This window comes from Abramis brama (assembly GCF_963993115.1).
Source record: "Abramis brama genome assembly, chromosome: 6".
Taxonomy (NCBI): domain Eukaryota; kingdom Metazoa; phylum Chordata; class Actinopteri; order Cypriniformes; family Leuciscidae; genus Abramis; species Abramis brama.
The window spans coordinates 7,413,468-7,434,322 of record NC_139968.1 but is presented as its reverse complement, the minus strand read 5'-3'; the positions used below and the strand labels follow the sequence as shown (position 1 = coordinate 7,434,322).

The window sequence follows — 20,855 nt, the reverse complement described above, 5'->3', positions numbered from 1 at the left end:
TGTTGGATAAAAAGTTTTATTTATTTTTCAGCACAAACTGTTCAAAATATTAGGCTTTGTTCACACTGCACCCAAAACAAATGACACTTTGTTCAGTCTGTACTCTGTACATATTACGTAAAGGAGTAGTTCACTTTAAAATGAAAATTAGCCCATGATTTACTCACCCTCAAGCCATCCTAGGTGTATTAGTCCAGTCATTTTATGAAAAAAGGTTGAACAAATTACAACAGAAGCAAACTCAACTGATTTTGTATCCTCAATATGTCCTGAGTAAGGAAAAAAAAGCCTATAGCTATATGCCTATAGCAAATATATCCTATTCATTCTTTTTCTTACGTGAATAGGGTAAACATTTTAACCTTTAGATATCACCATGAAAATTACTGAGTTGATTACTTACATCAAGATAAACAAAAAATGTATTACAAGTTTTTTTTAAAATTATTTGTTAACATGGACAAACGGTGCATAATCTAATTACGTGTGTGCTAATTTGCATAAATACCACAACAGATCTAAACATTGGGTCTAGCCAGGTGAAAATGTCTTGTTGAATCTTGTTGACACATAACAGTAAAAGACTTAATGTTAAGGTCTGAATGGGACCCATTTAGGCTACCCATGAGCATTACTACACAGAGGCAGGAATAAACCAGACTTTATTATTTTTTAAGAGATGGGGTTTGGGGCTGGGTCTGTGGGACTGTTTCTGGGGGACGAGTCTGAGGGAAGAACAGGAGACAATGGTAAGGGGAATGCAGGAGGCAAAAGGTAGGTAAAATAAAAAGAAACAGTCCCACAGACCCAGCCCCAAACCCCATCTCTGCAATAATAATTAATAAAGGCTGGTTTCTAAAGTACTTCTTCCTGCCTCTATGTATTAATGCTCATGGGTAGCCTAAATGGGTCCCATTCAGACCTTAACATTAAGTCTTTTACTGTTATGTGTCAACAAGATTCAACAAGACATTATCACCTGGCTAGACCCAATGTTTAGATCTGTTAAGAATGAAAAAAGAATGAATAGGCGTATGAATAGGCTATATTTGGGTCTTTTTCGAAACTTTCCCCTAATGGGATTCTTCGGGGCTTTTTTTTCCTTACTCAGGACATATTGAGGATACAAAATCAGTTGAGTTTGCTTCTGTTGCAATTTGTTCAAGGTTGACCCCCATTTTGGCTTAAAATGACTGGACTATATATGACTCTCTTCTTTCAGACAATATAATCAGACTTATATTAAAAAACTCCCAGACGCTTCCGAGCTTTATAATGGCAGTGAACTGCAACCATCAGATTGAAGCTCAAAAAAGTACATCTATCCATCATAAAAGTGCATCTATCCATCATAAAAGTGCATCTATCCATGATAAAAGTGCATCCATCCATCATAAAAGTGCATCTATCCATCATAAAAGTGCATCTATCCAACATAAAAGTGCATCTATCCATCATAAAAGTGCATCTATCCATGATAAAAGTGCATCCATCCATCATAAAAGTGCATCTATCCATCATAAAAGTGCATCTATCCATGATAAAAGTGCATCTATCATCATGAAAGTGCATTTATCCATCATAAAAGTGCATCTATCCATCATTAAAGTGCATCTATCCATCATAAAAGTGCATCTATCCATCATTAAAGTGCATCTATCCATCATAAAAGTGCATCCATCCATCATAAAAGTGCATCCATCCATGATAAAAGTGCATCTATCCATCATTAAAGTGCATCTATCCATCATAAAAGTGCATCTATCCATCATAAAAGTGCATCTATCCATCATTAAAGTGCATCTATCCATGAAAAAAGTGCATCTATCCATGATAAAAGTGCATCTATCCATGAAAAAAGTGCATCTATCCATGAAAAAGTTGCGTAAGATGTGCATTAGGCGCAGACTCACTGTGTATATGTTAGTTTGGCCGGAAGCTAGAATTTTACTTTGTTAGTGTTAAATATGTATTTTTTTCTTACACAAACTTGCTTCAGAAGGCCTTTATCAACCTTTATGATGGATAGATGCACTTTTATCATAGATAGATGCACTTTTTTAGTTGCGTTAGGGTGTTTATTAATATATCTCGTCTGAAAGAAGAAAGTCATATACACATAGGATGGCTTGAGGGTGAGTAAATCATGGGCTAATTTTCATTTTAAAGTGAACTACTCCTTTAATGACTTAAATTCACCCCAAATTCAAAATAAAGGTATAATAAATCATATTGTACCCAAAATCAGCTAATTCTAGAACTATTATGACTTTTGCATTGTGAGATTATATTCATGACATTTAAGCACATATTTTCCTTACAAATTGTCATTACCGTAATGCATAAAAATGTCATTTTCATTACCGTAAAGCAAATTTTGAATAAGTGATTGTGGTATTATTTGCCACTTTAATTTATAATAAAAATATTATTTTCCATACAGTAATGAATCAACACTGAGAATACAAAACAGTCTCAAAAATAAAATGTCTGGATGCATTATGGTAATGTTTTTTTTATTATTATTATTTTTTACGTTAATAAGAATTGGATGGGACAACTAAAAATGCTTAATTGTCATGAAAGTAGTTACAAATGCAAAATACAATTTTGTTGAGAGCACAGAAACCGAGAAATTTTAAATCATGTCCGTCATGACATACCTTCTGCAACTCACTCAATCACCACAGTTATGAATTTGCACACATAACTATTTTATTTTTATTTTTTATATGCGATATGCCCCCCCCACCCCCCCACCCCCCTCCCCCAAATGTGTTTGACCGTTGTGCCTCACGTCTTTTGTGTAAAAAAAAAAAAAATCCATTCTCATTACCATAATGCTTCCAGAAATGTTATGTTTGATATTTTATATTTTTTCAATGGTGAGAAATCAGCATAAATGAATGTGGCGAACACTACCAGAATATGTAATTAGTAATTTTTGTCATCACATTACAGTAATGAAAATAGTTTTTTATGCATTACAGTACTGACCAATTTCGAAGGAAATGTGCTTGATTATCATGAAGATAATGATTTAACAATTGCAAAAATCATAGTAATCCTAAAATAAGCTTAATTTTAAGTGCAAAATGATTTTTCATATTTTCTTTGACATGGTGTTCTAAAAGATATACCTTTCATTATTATTCATTCCACTACCCGTTTCTTACATTTATATAAAAAATAGCCTAAAATAAAAAAAGCACGTTCTGTGTTCACATTTACCGCTGTTCGGTGAATTTTCGCTGACGAAATCCAGTCAATTCAATAGTAATCCAAACTAAAGATTTCCACGCACAGATTCGAAAATGAAATTTCGCTTGTGTGTTCAGACAGTGTGATTCATATTTGGTGTATTACCCCAAAATCAAAATAAAGATATGATAAAAAATATTGTAACTAAAATAAGCTTATTCTAAAACTACTTTGACTTTTGCATTGTGACTATATTCGAAACAATTAAGCCCATTTACTTACAAATTGTCATTACCGTAATGCATGGAAATCGAATTGTCATTACCATAATGCGAATAAAAAATTTACAGTTATAGATTGTTGTAGTATTTGTCACTTTAATTAATGCTCATTTAAATAAAAACAATATTTTTCATATTATTACAGTAATGAATTACCATACCGTAGTTCATACATCGCTACACTTTTAAAAAATGGACAGTGAACCCTTTTGGCCGGCAAACTTTCATTGAAAGTTTACTAATGTGACACAACTTTAAAGATACACTAATTGGAGCTTTTTTTAATGTACTGCTTTTATGGATATGTGTTTGTTTGTTTTTCAGCTTCTATCATGATTTATTAACTTAAAGCAACTAAAGTGTTACATACAGTAACGTATGTGATGAGTATTTGTAATATTGAAAACCTGACATTCAGAGCCTCTTAAGAATCGCATATCGGTTGGATAATCTGCCATTCCCTAAAATGTTTGATATTTGACTTGCTTTTGGAGCTGGTGTGTCCTCAATCATTTCTTCCTGTGTTTGTTTGTGTGTGTCTGACCATCTGTTCATGAAGGGATATTACTCTATGAGCCCTTATGATGATGGATATGTAAGTTGCTGAATGTTTCATCGTCGTACTTCCTGCCGTCCTGGTCTTGCCTGTGTAACCATTAGCCCTGCCTGTCTTCTTCCTCCTTTGTATTTCGTCCCAAAGCCTACTAGTTCATCCAGTTCCCAACCTTAGTGTCATGGGACGTACATTCTTGTTCAGTCTAAGAATGATCCACTTTGTCCAACAGGCATGTACATTGTTGCTGAATCTCAAAGGAAGCACATAATGCTGAATACTTTGAAGACTGCTTAGTATTTTTGTTTCACTTATTTGTCTCTAGTTCCCCAGAGTTGACAACAGTTCTATATATTGCAGTTCATAGCATGAAAAATATTTCCTTTTCCCTTTTGATATAATCTCTGACTTCCAGGCATCAGATAAACAAATCTCTTGCTCGCCTGTGCTTGTTAACAGTGGCAGGTTTTGAGCTTCAGAAACATGAGTCACCGGATTCTGTTGAAGGAGGAAGGAGGAAAAAATAAATACACCAAAAATAAGTAATATGCCAACTTAATTCAACATTTCTTCTCAAAACAAGTCTTATTATCTTTAAAAAAAAACAATAATTAATATATATATATATATATATATATATTTTTTTATAATGACACAATATGCCAGGTGCGTGGCATTGATCAAATATTAAGCAACATTGATAGTAATAAATGTTTCTTGAGCATCAAATCAGCATATCAGAATGATTTCTGAAGGATCATGTGACACTGAAGACTGGAGTAATGATGCTGCAAATTCAGCTTTGACATTTACATTTTAGCATATTCGAATAGTTATTTTAAACTGTACTGATTATACTGTATTTTTAGCAAATAAATGCAGCCTCGGTGAGCAAAAGAGACTTCCTTCAACCAGGATAGGCTCATTATGTGCAAACCCTCATTGTGAAATCCACATACGCAGACCGACTGCAAATATCCTAAGCAAACACTTAAGATTTGCCAAACTTGGGAATGTTCGCATGAATAACTTTGACCATCCGGAATGTTCTCCTCAAACCAGTTTGAAGTCAAACTTGTATTATAAGAACAGCCCTTCTGAGAAGGATGTTTACATTTGGCAGGGAAAGGTCCTCATGCGTTATGTACCTGAATATCTTATATATCAGTCTTTATACTTCAAATAATGATCACTCGATCCACCTTCTCCTGGGTTTCGGTGTATCCCTCCCCCATGGGAAAGAGTCTAATTGCATCCTTGAGATGCCAGAATTTGCTCTGTTGGAAATTAGATCCCGCAGGTGCAGCGCTATAATGATCTTGGGGAATTCCTTTCACTAACGCCCCGTCCTAGAACCTTCTAGCTTTGCGGACCGGCCATTTATTTGTTTCAGGTCATTCACTGCATGTACTCGTAACCCCCCCGTACTGCATGCGGTCGCAACTGTTGTAAAACGCATGCTAGTTTATTACTGAATACTCACATTGAGCTAGACTCTCATAGAATAACTAGTGAAAAGTTCACTAACACACACACACACACACCATTTTGTTTCTATTTGCATGCCGATGTATCAACAAATTATTCTTTTCTTCTTGATTTAGGCATCCTCACTGCTGAGGGCATCTGTCGCACCTCAGTAAGTTGTTTTTTTACTTTGAGATTGATAAAAAGATTGGTGGACAGTGGTTTCGGGAGTAATCGAGGGTATATCTGCTAAACATTTGATAACTTGATGTAGATCAGGGGTTTTCACACTTTTTTTTTTATGCCAGACCCCTAAATATGTTGATCTGTTTGTATGGCCCCGTTTTTAAAATATTAGTTTTTTCAAGTATGAAGACCCATTTACATTGTTTGAGGAAAAATGTTATGTGGAATATAAAACAGACTATATTTTCTTCCCAGAATTAAATAATTTTCATTGACCCGAAGCAAGTATAAAATATTATTATGGTATATATAAATATATTTAGCGGTATTATATTATAAATATTTGATATGTCAAAATCTACAGCTGTCAATAAAATAATTGCATTCTAGACAGTCTTTACAGACACTCATTCTTTAAATGTTTTAAATTGATTAAAATATTATCTCAGCCAGCTTATTAACTTTGGCATCTTGTACTTTCCAAGTCATTTAAATGTAATTTTGTAAATGTAATCCAACCAGACCTTGGATACGTGATCTACTTTTTTACACCATAGAATTCCCGGCTGTAACCTGAAGAGCAAGATCTCATGTGCCGATTTGTCATCTTTTTATTTCCTGCTCGCAGGAGACCCAAAGACGTGCCGTTGCTGCCTTCGCTGGACTACGAAAAGCTAAAGAAAGACCTCGTGAACGGATCAGATCGACTGAAGGCTTTGCTGCTTCAAGCTTTGCGCTGGGTAACTCAGAACGAAAAACAACAGCACTTTTGCTGGCGGGATCGCAGGGTTGGGAATCGGATACATGTTTTAAAATTATAATTTCAATTCCTCTTATCGATTCCTTTGTGTGCATTTTAATATGACTTTAAACAATTCAAGACTCTTGTTTTGCAATAAGACTTAGAATAAATATGAATTATATACGTTTTGGGGTTTTTTTACCTTTAAATTAGGAATCAATAAGAATCGGAATCGTTAAAATTTCAATGACACCCAACCATAATCGGTCCTGATGTATCCCATAGTTTCTGCCACAACATCAGAATTACTACAGTTAGATGAGTTTTCTAAGTCAAGGATCACTGTTAGTATTGCTCAAACCCAAGAAAATGATAAAGATTTCAGAGTGGGATCTTTTGACATCCACTGAAAATACCTGAGCAATCGCATGGAAACATGCTAAGAACCACTGCAGTGTGTGCATGGCCAAACTGCAAATGTAAATCCTTTAAACTTAAGGGTTAGTTTAGTTTTGTAAGGGATATTTTGTTGTTTTATCTCAGTCTCTTTGAGGTATTTTCTGTCCTATGGAATATGCATTCGCATCACATGCCAATTTTCTTGTAATTTTCCATTGGTCGGCAGAGGTTGACTCGATCTCTCCATGGTGAGCAAAGAGACACAATTCTACAGGCCTTCATCAGCAATGATCTTCTGGAGCGGTACAGTACCGAACAGGTACTTAACAAACTCCTTGTCATGGAAAACTGCATGTTGGATCATTTTATAATTCTAAGATAGCCTAAGTTTTAAAATAACATCATTTATTGGGGCGCTGATATTGTGTGTTTAGCTATTTTGACACATTATTTCCAACTCTTAACCTCCTGTATGCTATCAATGCAAATACGCAAAGATTTATTTTTTTATGCTTATCAATGTTCAGTGTCGAACATCTCTCTTTCTGTTATGTTACTATAATTAAACAGAGTTCCACATAAAAACATGTTTAGCCCATTCTCTATATGGACTATATATTAGGATAGTATTAGGGATGCACGATATATCGGCCACCAAATCGGTATCGGCCGATAAATGTTATGAATCTCTTCAAAAAGGAAATATAGTTAATAGTTATAGTTAAGTGCAATGCAAGTCTCATATAGGCTACATAAAATTATAATGAGTACATTATAATTGTGTGCTTGGGACATGGATTTTAAGGGTGAGACTTTTGTTTTTGTATTCAGGCTCTCAAAAATTATATAATAATTTGGATTTAGATTTATCAGCCAATATATCGTTTATCGGCTTTCGAATATAAAGAATAATCGGTTATCGGTATCGGCCAAAATGTTCATATCGTTGCATCCCTGGATAGTATGCAAAATCAGTTTTGAAAATAGACCCTTTTTAATCGACCCCCTTTATATCATTCCAATGTATTCAGATTGCATTTGGAAGTTCACGATGAGGACAGTTATGAAACTGACATTTCAAACTCTTCTAAAATGTGTCATCTCAGGTATTTGTGATAAATGTGGATGATCAGGTTTCAGCAGTTAACGTGACTTTACTAATTTCCAGTCAGTGTCATCTAGTTCCTTGTGGGACAGTCTAGTCGGCTGTCTTTCGGTCTTTGTGCAGGCTGGAAGATAATATCTCATGTTACTATAATCCAGAATAAATGAAATTGTCCTTTGCAGACAACACATTGTACCAAGAGTAACTTTGTACATAATCGTTTTGTGTACTTTACAGAAAACTGTTCTTCATCTAATAAAATCCAAAAATGAGATTGTCAGACAGTATATGGCAAGACTCATCAATGCCTTTGCCTCATTGTGTGACGGTAAGTGAAAACTATTTTTTTTTTCCTTAAAACAGTTAAGCAAACAAGGACCCACCAATCATAAACGCACACATCCCTCCATCGCTCTAGGTGGCGCTATAATAAGCAAAGTTGTTATGTACCTCCAGAACTCTATGGGCTAGAATAAAAAATCTGCCCCTGAATCATTTGAGCTTGTGGATTTTTTTATTTCCACCTTTTTTCCGCCATTTCGCATTTTTTTTACGTTTTTCGAACTTTACGATTTTCAGTCCGCTTTGTACTGTTACAATGTTGGTAGTCAATGTAAATGAACAATGTTTACTCGTTCTCCGTGTTACCCTGGCCTAAAAATTTCACGTTTATTTGTCAGCAAAAGTCTAGACGCTTGACTACAGATTATACTTCCACATTTTTGTATCCCCGCCCACAGACAGTTGATTTGACAGATTATTAACAGAACACTTATTGTAAAAGTAGGTTTATCTCTGAAAATAAACTGCGTTATGGTAAAAAATAGAACAATATGAAAACATTCATTATTATAGTTAACATTATTGTGACTTAAATTTGCTAAGAAGTATTTCCTACTCAAGCAAGCCGGTATTTGACTCTGGTCAAGTGTATCCAATAGGAGTGGTCTTGGACAACAACATGCCCAGTGCATTATGGGTGTCTATTACCTATTTACCTGGTTTCTCTAGTCATGTAGCACGATTTCAGTTTTTTTGTTTCGCCAATCTACCGCATAGGCAGCCAAGTTTTATTGAAAGCCCATTTTGAGAATACCCTTTTAAGGTATGGTCACATTTACTGTTGTTTGGTCAAATTTCCACAGGCTAAATGTAGGAATGCACATAATTGACCATCACTCGCTAGAATTCTCTGTGTAAAAGTTAGTCACGCAGATTTGTTGCTCTGATCGCTACTCTACATTCTTGTGTTGATGGATATCACTATTGACAGTAAAACATTTACCTTTTTTCCCATCAGTACGTTTTTTGGCCCTGGCCCAAACAGATTAATGTAAAATTTTAATTAATTTCTGGTTCTCAATTCTCAAAATTTTTGGTTCTACATATTTACAATGGCAATAATGTATAAATTGTCTATACACCTCTGTCTTAAGTTCTGAAATGTGTTTATTGTGGTCTTGTTGCACTCCCAGGGCGCATGTACCTGTCTCAGATACCCTCTTTACTGAGGATTCTGTTTGACTGTCTGAAGACTGAAGAGAAGGAGTCTGTAACTCGAGAAAACGTGCTTGCGGCGCTGCAGAAACTCAGCCTCAGGTATGTCACTCTGTTAATATAAATGGTAATATAGCAAATAGACTGTAATAATATGTTTTCAGTTGTTTCTCACTTTTAAAAAGTTTAAAGTACAAAGTTTAAAATTTACTTTTATTTACGGTAAAAATTACAACTTGCGTCCTTGTTACACATTACATGTATTTACTGTAGTAATCACTATAAATTAGGCATAATTACATGCAACTAACTGTAAACAAAAACCCTTATCCAACCCTAACCCTAACCCTATAGTAAGCACATGTAGTTAATTACTGTTACTCAGTAATAATTAAGTTGGCTTGAGAGAGCCAACTTTCTGATATTGTACTTAAACTTATTATTATTAAGTTGGCTTGAGAGAGCCAACATATTGAAATCCTATTTAAACTTATTATTATTATTATTATTATTATTCTTCTGACCGTAAAAATTTACAACTCAAACTCCTCCTAGAGCTTTAACTCCACATACTCCAAATTCGGCTCAGACGCTCAAACTGATCTGACTCGGTGTGCTATATCTTTTCAGACTGATCGGACTTACGGTTTTCCTAAAAATGACGATCAAAACTCGAAAAAACTCATTCAAAAACTCCCATTGACTTACATTGGGGAGTTCTAAAAAATTCAAACTGACAAAATTTAAATCTAAACACCTTGAAGACTAAACCAAACTGCCGTTCTATATACTATATGAGCCATTGAGACTCATTTAAACTAATGCACTCTAAACTCATACACTTATAAACTAATTAACTTATAAACTCATGAATTCATAGACTTATGAACTCTTAAACTCATAAATTAATAAACTCTGAACTCTTAAACTCATTTAAACTTATAAACTCTAAACTCATTAAAACTTATAAAATCTAAACTCAAAAACTCTTATACTTATAAACTCATCAATTTATACACTTATAAACTCTAAACTCATAAACTCTGAGTGTGTGTGTGTGTGTGTGTGTGTGTGAACACACACACACACACACACACACACACACTCTAAACTCATTTAAACATAAACTCAAAACTCAAAAACTCGTAAACTACTTTAAACTTCAAACCACTTTAAACTTCTTAAGTTTAAAGCTCCCAGCTCCCAAGCAACTCCATAGCAACCAAACTTGAGTACCCTAGCAACCGTTTTGCAAGACCTATATCTCTGTATCAGAACATCGTATAGAGATGAGGTTTGGCTCTTTTGACTCATGCTAGCAAACAGCACTTCCAACATGCTACACATGCTAGCAGTGAATAGCTACATGCTAATAGCGATTAGTTAAGTGCTATATCATGCCAAGATCATGCTATGAACTCTATAAATACTCCATAGTAACCATCTGTGACAACTACCAACCACCTAGCAACACCATAGCAACCACCCAGAACACCCTAGCAACTGCCTAGCAACCGCCCAGAATACCTTAGCAACCGCCTAGCAACTCCATAGCAACCACCCAGAACACCCTAGCAACCGCCTAGCAACCACTCAGAATACCCTATCAACGGCCTAGCAACACCATAGCAACCACCCAGAATACCCTAGCAACCGCCTAGCAACACCATAGCAACCACCCAGAACACCCTAGCAACCGCCTAGCAACAGCATAGAAACCACCCAGAATACCCTAGCAACCGCCTAGCAATACCATAGCAACCACCCAGAATACCCTAGCAACCGCCTAGCAACCACCCAGAACACCCTAGCAACCGCCTAGCAACCACCCAAAACACCCTAGCAACCGCCTAGCAACCACCCAAGACACCCTAGCAACCACCCAGAACACCCTAGCAACCGCCTAGCAACACCATAGCAACCACCCAAAACACCCTAGCAACCGCCTAGCAACCACCCAGAACACCCTAGCAACCGCCTAGCAACACCATAGCAACCACCCAAAACACCCTAGCAACCGCCTAGCAACCACCCAGAACACCCTAGCAACCGCCTAGCAACACCATAGCAACCACCCAAAACACCCTAGCAACCGCCTAGCAACCACCCAGAATACCCTAGCAACCGCCTAGCAACAGCATAGCAACCACCCAGAACACCCTAGCAACCGCCTAGCAACCACCCAAAACACCCTAGCAACTGCCTAGCAACACCCTAGCAACCACCCAGAACACCCTAGCAACCACCCAAAATACCTTAGCAACCGCCTAGCAACACCATAGCAACCACCCAAAACACCCTAGCAACCGCCTAGCAACCACCAACATACCTTAGCAACTTCCTAGCAACACCCTAGCAACCACCAAAAATACCCTAGCAACCGCTTAGCAACACCCTAGCAACCACCCAGAAAACACAAGCAACCACCTAGCAACAACCAAAACACCTTAGCAACCCACTAGATAACCCCCAACAACTTTTTAACTTTAAACTACTTTAAACTTCAAACTAATTTAAACTTTAAGCTAATTTAAACTTCAAACTAATTTAAACTTTAAACTACATTAAACTTTAAACTAATTTAAACTAATTTAAACTTTAAGCTAATTTAAACTTCAAACTACTTTAAACTTTAAACTAATTTAAACTCCAAACTATTTTAAACTTCTTCAATCTTTCTGGTCCAAACTTTCTCAAGCCAACTTAAAGTTTGTCTCGACGAACTTTTGCATCTAGTTATTATTATTATTCTTCTTACTAAAAATTTATCCCCTATCTCCTCCTAGAGCTTTAACTCTACATACTCCAAACTCGGCTCAGACCTTCAGACTATTCTGACTTGAGTTGCTATATCTTTTCAGACTGATCGGACTTACGGTTTTCCTAATATTGCCGATCAAAACTCGGAAAAACTCCCATTGACTTACATTGGGGAGTTCTAAAAAATTCAAATCTAGATTCAAACTGGCCAACCGACGAAAATTCAAATCAAAATACCTTGAAGACTAATTCAAACTGCCATTCTATATAATATATAAGCCATTGAGACTCAATTAAACTAATCAACTCATCTATCTATCTACTTCAAACTATTTTAAACTTTAAACTACTTTAAACTTCAAACTAAATTAAACTTCAAACTAATATAAACTTTAAACTTCTTTAAACTTCAAACTTAAGCTTTAACTCATTTAAACTTATAAACTGTAAACTCATTTAAACTTATAAACTCAAAACTCATTTAAACTTACAAACCAAATTCAAAAACGTGTACACTTATAAACTCATCCATTTATACACTTATAAACTCTAAACTCATAAACTCTGAGTGTGTGTGTGTGTGTGTGTGTGTGTGAACCCACATACACACACACACTCTCTAAACTCATTTAAACTTAAACTCTAAACTCATTTAAACTTATAAACTCAAAACTCAAAAACTCGTAAACTAATTTAAACTTCAAACCACTTTAAACTTCGTACGTATAAAGCTCCCAGCTCCCAAGCAACTCCATAGCAACCAAACTTGAGTACCCTAGCAACCATTTTGCAAGACCTATATCTCTGTATCAGAACATTGTATAGAGATGAGGTTTGGCTCTTTTGACTCATGCTAGCAAACAGCACTTCCAACATGCTACACATGCTAGCAGTGAATAGCTACATGCTAATAGCGATTAGTTAAGTGCTAAATCATACCAAGATCATGCTAAGAACTATACAAACTCCATAGTAACCATCTGTGACAACTACCAACCACCAAGTAACACCATAGCAACCACCCAGAACACCCTAGCAACACCCTAGCAACCACCCAGAATACCCTAGCAACACCATAGCAACTACCAAAACACCCTAGCAACCACCTAGCAACATCATAGCAACCACCCAGAACACCCTAGCAACCACCTAGCAACACCATAGCAACCACCAAAACACCCTAGCAACCACCTAGCAACATCCTAGCAACCACCTGGAATACCCTAGCAACACCATAGCAACCACCCATAATACCCTAGCAACCGCCTAGCAACACCATAGCAACCACCAAAACACCCTAGTAACCGCCTAGCAACCACCCAGAATACCCTAGCAACCGCCTAGCAACACCCTAGCAACCACCCAGAACACCCTAGCAACCGCCTAGCAACACCATAGCAACCGCTAAAACACCCTAGCAACCGCCTAGCAACCACCCAGAACACACTAGTAACCGCCTAGCAACCACCCAAAATACCTTAGCAACCGCCTAGCAACACCCTAGCAACCACCCAAAATACCCTAGCAACCGCTTAGCAACACCCTAGCAACCACCCAGAACACCCTAGCAACCACCTAGCAACCACCCAGAACACCCTAGCAACCAAACAGAATACCCTAGCAACAACCTAGCAACACCATAGCAACCACCCAGAACACCCTAGCAACCACCAAAAACACCCTAGCAACCGCCTAGCAACCACCCAGAACACCCTAGCAACTGCCTAGCAACCACCCAGAACACCTTAGCAACCCACTAGAAAACCCCCAACAACTTTTTAACTTTAAAATACTTTAAACTTTAAACTAATTTAAACATTAAACTAATTTAAACTTTAAACTAATTTAAACTTCAAACTAATTTAAACTTTAGACTAATTTAAACTTTAAACTAATTTAAGCTTCAAACTAATTTTAACTTTAAACTATTTTAAACTTCTAACTAATTTAAACTTTAAACTAATTTAAACTTGAAACTACTTTAAACTCCAAACTACTTTTAACTTCTTCAAACTTTCTGGTCCAGCTTTCTCAAGCCAACTTAAAGTTTGTCTCGACGAACTTTTTAATCTAGTTGTATAATTACACTTTAACGAGGACACATTAAAATAAAGTGTAACCAAAGAAACATTTAAAACAAATATTAATGATTCCAGTTTTCAAAAACATTTTTGGAACAATACGACCTGCAACAAACTAGCAAGTAGGTTCATGGCTGTGACGTAAACTAATCTTGGAAGCTTGTTTCCGCCGCAAAAAAAACAGGTAATTGCGACTTTTTATATCACAATTCTGACTTTTTTCTTGCAGTTGCGAGTTTATATCTTAAAATTCTAAGAAAAAAGTCATAATTGGGTTATAAAGTGAGATATAAACTCCTAATTGCGAGAGAAAAAGTCAGAATTGTGAGAAACTTGCCATCGCCAGGTATAAAGTCCAAATTGCAAGATACTCGCAATTCACCCTTGGCAGGGAGTTTGATTGACAGGCGATCTGACCAATCATAATCCGCCGAATCCGCCATTTTGTCCGACAAAGCAGTCAGGAGAGTTAGTAGATTAACGTAGGTGGTCTTGAACTTTAAAAAACGGTGTGTACTGACGTCTTTCCGTGGTTAAAACAACATTCCTTCTGATGTTCATTCATGAACTAGAAGGAAGAGATGATCGGTTAACGAGCAGCTTTAACTGAGACTCTACAGCGATCAGTCAGACACAATAAAGAGCCACAAAGCGTTATTTATTGTTTAAATTTCTTTTAAAAATTACCAAATTTGAAAGTTGAGACTTTGTTTCATATCAAAAGTAACCTGGTCTGTCCTGTTTCAGTGTGTTGTGTGTCCTCTCTGCTCCGCGATGTATTGTTCACTGCGTGAGAACGTGATGTGTGGCGTGAGAGAGGCGTGGCTTGTCTCAGACATAGCAACAGTAACTAAAGGGTCTTTGCAAACTAATGCAAAAGTCAGAATTGTGACATAAAAAGTTCCAATTACCATTTTTAATTGCAAATTTATATCTCACAATTCTGCCTTGTTTCTCGCAATTTTGAGATTATAGCATGCAATTGTAACATATGCTTCTGCGAGAAATAATACAGGAAAGAGGGCTTAGTATTGCAACAACCATCTGACAGTCGCTGGTTCACTAAGGAGCTCGTTGTGAATGAAACAAGAAATAAACCACCAATGACCGAAATTAGAATGCATATAAAAAAATATATTTGCAAATTGTAACTGACGCACAACACATAAAACAATACAACAGACACTAGACAACAACAACCAATAACAACAATGGCCACACTCAATGGCCTCTTAGCAAGAAAAGAAAAAACAAGGGGGGGAGAAAAAAAAAGGAAAAGTCCTTTTGTGCACTCTTTGTTCAGAGAGCAAGATTTAGTTCATATGATCCTTTATCTAGTCCATGTTCAGAACTCATGATTCAGTTCGTGTTTCAAAATAACCAAAAAAAGTCTTTATGTTGGGATCCAGCTCTGGCATCCAATGGCAAGGAAAAAACAAAAAGAACAAGTCCTACCAGTATCGGCTCGCCACCTCTTGCAGAGGAATCAGTGGGGGTAATAAAAAACCTGACCTAAACAAGGTCAAAGGAAAAACACACCATAAACACAAATATCAAAATTATCAAAAATAATAAAGTTCAGTTACTAGTAACATTTCAGGAGTAAATCCCATCAATACTTCATACAATTCATTTCACAATAAATAATTTAAACCATAATTAAAACACTTCCTCAGTTTCTTAGGGTTTTTTCAGTTGCGCAACATAACAAATTCATCACCGCTTCACCAAAAAACGGCTCTGGTTAGCACTAACATTAGCGCAGTACCAATTCTCTATATATGTAAATGGCTTTACTTAGCACTGCCGTTAGCACATGTTAGCGCTCACACAACCTCACATTACTAAAGAACGGAAAAGAATTTCCGTACACCAGTCAATGTGAGGACAGTTTAAACATCACACTAGACGCAGATAATAATATAATTCAAGTTTGAGTTCTCAAACTCTTAAAATCAAGGCTCAAACAGCGGTCCTCCTCGGGAGAATTAACATTGAAACTATAGGACATCGCAAAACCGAAAGTAGCGATTCCAACAAACAAACTCACTTAAACACAAATGATGCCGCTCACACTAAAGGATGCAAACGGTAATAAGTGTTAGAAACTCACCGTCGAGTCTGAGAAGTTTCCGTTTAATTTCCACAAAGTTATTATTAATTTTCTGTGGGTCTTGTAATCACCCGAAAAGCACAGTCCACAGCTGGGAGCATCGGAGGTGAAACAGGAAGTGCCGTAGGGGTGCCATGACTTTATTAGAGCGCCACTAGTGGCAGGGCGAATCACTACACAGTGGGACAGGGAAAAGGGGAAGGCACTGGGGAACACAGACAGAAAAAGGCCTGGCTACAGGGTCCCCCCTTAATCTCATGTACGTCCCTGTTCATGGACTGGCTGGCAATCACGGTGACTGACCAGAGGAGGTTAAACAGTCCCCTCCGTCATCCATGGTGGCGAGGGAGAAAACTTTTCCCAGTCCATCAAAGAGTGACTGCATACTTTTCAACAGCGGATGACCCAGATCGCTGTACTGGAATCGTTGGGGTGATCGTCTGGCTCGAGTTGAGCGTCGTAGAGGCTGATCACCTTCGAAGGCAAAGTCGGAAGGCGAGTTTTCCTCAGGAACAGGTGAGTCAGCTGAAATGTTGATCTCTGAAACAGGTGAACTAGAGGATAACTCATCAAGGGAGTCTGCTCTCGAGATAGGGGACTCTGCACTCTGCTGACTCAATAGGGGAAATGGGTTCTGGAGCTTCCAGAGCTACGGGCTGTGTCAGGGGCTCCAATTCCGTTCTTTCTGACTCAGATTCAGCAGCAGATGCTGCTAGTTCCCTCCCAGGTGCCGTGGATGATAGCACCTGAGATGGGTCCGATGGTGGCACTTGGACAGGACTGGTCACTGGACAAGGTCTTGAAATGTCCATGGTGGGAGTGAAGTGGACAGGATCATATGGACGTGGCTCATACCAATGAATTGGCAAGATTTCGTCATCGGATGACAATTCAACCTCAAGATCTAAGTCGGGTAAGACTTGTTGAACTGGCTTTTTGACAGGTACTGACCGAACTTGAGACGCAGCAGGTAGGTACCCACAGGGAAGGAGTAGATCTCGGTGTAGAGTTCTTAATGGTTTGCCCGCGTTCTCAGGTCTTAGAGTGTAAACGGGCAGGTTTAGGGACTTCTTAACTACCACATAGATGGTTGATTCCCATTTGTCGGCAATCTTATGTTTTCCTCTGAGCCTGACGTTGCGAACCAACACACGATCTCCAACTTCCAGTTCAGATGCAATGATGTTTCGATCAAACCGGGCTTTGTTCCTCCGCATTATTTTCTCTGCATTTTCAGATGTTAGATGATAGCTCTTTTCAAGGTTCTCCCTCAGCTGTTGAACATACTCCGAGTGGTTCAGGCAAGGTTTGGAGACAGGGAGGCCGAAAGCGAGGTCAACCGGGAGTCGGGGTTGGCGACCGAACATAGGTTCGTATGGCGTGAATCCGGTAGTATCATGTCTTGTGCAATTATATGCATGTACGAGAGGTTTAACGAAATCCTTCCAATGGGTTTTTTTCTCGTTAGACAGTGTACCGCGCATATCCAACAGGGTCCTGTTGAATCTTTCTACTGGATTGCTTCTTGGGTGATATGGAGTTGTTCTTATCTTCTGGATTCCTGTGAGCGCACAAAGTTCCTTTATTGTTCGAGATTCTAAATCTGGACCTTGATCACTGTGGATTTTCTGGGGGATACCATAGTGAACAAAGAAATTCTCCCAGAGACATCGCGCCACAGTTTTTGCTTTTTGATTTGGGGTTGGTATAGCAACTGCATACTTTGTAAAATAATCAGTAATAACCAGGATATCTTTTGTTTTGCTTTTTTTTTTATCGGGTTCTAGTGATAGAAAATCCATACATACAAGTTCGAGTGGATGTGAAACTCGGATGTTGACCAATGGTGCGGCCTTTTCTGGTGGTGCTTTGCGTTTTATACATCTCTCACATGTCTTCACTTTGGTCTGTACATCATTAGCCATCCGAGGCCAGTAAAATCGACTTCTGACCAGATCTAAAGTGCGTTCAATGCCCATATGGCCCATTTGATCGTGCAAGCAAGTCAGGACATCAGCACGACATTCTTGTGGTAGCACCAGCTGGTATTGGACCTGGGACCCGAACTGCCTTCTTCGTACAAGGATGTTATTTTGGAGCTCCAATCTATTAAACTCTCGTAAGACAAGTGGCAGCCCTGGCAGATCCTCCCGCAAGGAGGGTGGTGGTGACTTGCCAGTCTCCATCTGTGCGATGACATGTGTGAGCACCGGGTCAGCATGTTGTTTGCTTGCGATCTCAGCGAGACTCAGTTGGGGAACCACTGCGGATGCAAACTGCTCGTCAGCAGTGTAGCTATCCGGCAGGCTGTCGGTGGACATTGAAAGAGAATGCACAAGGGCAAAGCTGGGGGATGAATCAGGGAAACTGCATACCAGTTGGCGATCAGAGAGGGCTTTCACTGTCTGTTGATCAATGCATATGATGTTTGGACTATCAAGATGTTGCTCTGTGAATCTGAGTATTCTCTCCTTCTCCTTCTGGGACATCAGATCGTTGAAGGGATTTCCATGGGGTCTACGTGAAAGACCGTCTGCATCCGCATTCAGCTTGCCAGCTCGGTAGACGATCTTAAAGGAGTATGTAGAGAGCGCTGACAACCAGCGGTAACTGGTGGCATCCAGTTTGGCAGAAGTGAGGAGGTAAGTCAACGGATTACTGTCGGTCATGATGGTAAAGTCTGTTCCGTACAGGTAATCGTTGAACTTTTCTGTAACAGCCCATTTCAAGGCAAGAAACTCCAGTTTGTGTGCTGGATATCTTGACTCACTCCGCGACAAACCCCTGCTGGCATAAGCGATTACCCTCTTCAGTCCTTCCTGCTCTTGGTACAAAACAGCACCCAGCCCAACAGAACTGGCGTCGGTGTGCAACAAGTAAGGCTTCTGTGGGTTGGCAAAAGCAAGCACTGGAGCAGAAGTGAGTCTATCTTTGATGGTGGCAAACGCTTCTTGGCAGGCAGATGTCCAACGTCCCGCAAATGGTTCTTTTGGGTTAAGGTATTGTTCTGGCTTGACCAAGGGCTTGAGTTTCTTTTGGGATGGTGGATATCCTGATGTGAGTTCATGAAGAGGTTTTACAATAGTAGAGTAGCCCTGTACAAATCTACGGTAGTAACCAGCAAATCCAAGAAAGGAACGGAGTTCTTTCAGATTTTTAGGAACTGGCCAAGATCTCAGAGCTTCAATTTTAGCAGGGTCTGTGTCCACACCGTTCTTGGATACAACGTGGCCCAGGTAGGGGACTGAAGTCTGGAAGAAGATACACTTTTCGATCGAGAGCTTCAGACCAAAATCTCTTAGCCGATAAAGAACCTTCATCAGTCTTGTCTCATGCTCTTCTAATGTTGGTGCAAAAACAATCAGGTCATCAATAAATACAATCACTTCTTTCAAGTGCATTTCTCCCATACATCTTTCCATTAAACGTTGAAAGGTGGATGGTGCATTAGTGACCCCTTGTGGCAATCGGTTGAACTCCCAAAACCCCAGTGGGCAAACGAAGGCTGTTTTGCATTTGTCACTCTCTTCCATTTCTATTTGATAATAACCTGATTTTAGGTCAAGAACTGAAAACCATTGTGAACCTGTAAGTGCTGTAAATGTCTCTTCAAGCTTTGGAAGTGCGTATGCATCTTTAATTGTCTGTAGATTGAGTTTTCTGTAATCAATACAGAGTCTGACGCTGCCGTTCTTTTTCCTCACAACCACGATAGGCGAGGCGAAAGGTGAGTCGGATTCACGAATCACTCCTGTCTCAAGCAACTCTTGCAGATGGTTCCTAACTGCATCCAGGTCTTGAGGATGAATGGTGTCGGATCCAAGAGTTTAATTTGATGTTTCACCATGTCCGTTCTGCCAAAGTCCAAATCGTGTTTTGCAAAAACTTCGGGGATGCTGTTTAACTTGGCAATAATTCGGTTCTTCCACTCAGACGTGAGAGGGGAATTGTCAAAATTGTAATTGTACAGTGGCGTGGGCGAAGTGGATGGTACGGACTCAGGGGTGGTATATGCAGCACAGGAAACGCACTAATCTCAGCAATCATGGCTCGAGGAGGGAGGATGACATCATGGTCTGACTCGTTTTTGACTAAAACTGGCAAGAACGCTTGATGGTTAGGGTAATCAGCCAGACATGCCTGTATCATCAAACCTCCAGGTATGGGAAATTATGTTGGATGTTCAACCAGAACAGCTCTCTCTGCTCCCGGGAATGAGAGGCTGCAGTACCTTCAAGAAAAACAGTCTGTATGGCTGGGATGGTCTGTGATGCCATGCTGTGGAGTCGGACAATACCATGATGGTTCTCACTGCTCATTTTGTACCGGTGGTGCAGTATTTTCAGAACTGCACAATAGCCATAAAAAAACTGAGTGAACATCAGGAATATGGTTACTGGAGAGGGCATAAACAATATCAAGAGTATTGGTTCCAACCAAGATGAAAGGTTGATGGGTCTTGATGTCAGG

General features: G+C 38.6%; 1 protein-coding gene across 2 annotated transcripts in view; it reads left to right on the top strand.

Moving 5' to 3' along the window:
• The window catches only part of armc9 (armadillo repeat containing 9), a 57,332-nt gene that overhangs the window by 9,471 nt on the left and 27,006 nt on the right, over positions 1-20,855 (top strand). Inside the window, exons 10-15 of one of the 2 annotated variants that reach the window (XM_084116626.1) lie at positions 4,042-4,077; positions 5,640-5,674; positions 6,317-6,428; positions 7,056-7,148; positions 8,172-8,262; positions 9,410-9,533. In XM_084116626.1, coding sequence (XP_083972752.1) covers positions 4,042-4,077; positions 5,640-5,674; positions 6,317-6,428; positions 7,056-7,148; positions 8,172-8,262; positions 9,410-9,533 — 491 coding nt within the window. The remainder of the gene's footprint in view (positions 1-4,041; positions 4,078-5,639; positions 5,675-6,316; positions 6,429-7,055; positions 7,149-8,171; positions 8,263-9,409; positions 9,534-20,855) is intronic. The other variant, XM_084116627.1, reaches the window with a different exon arrangement.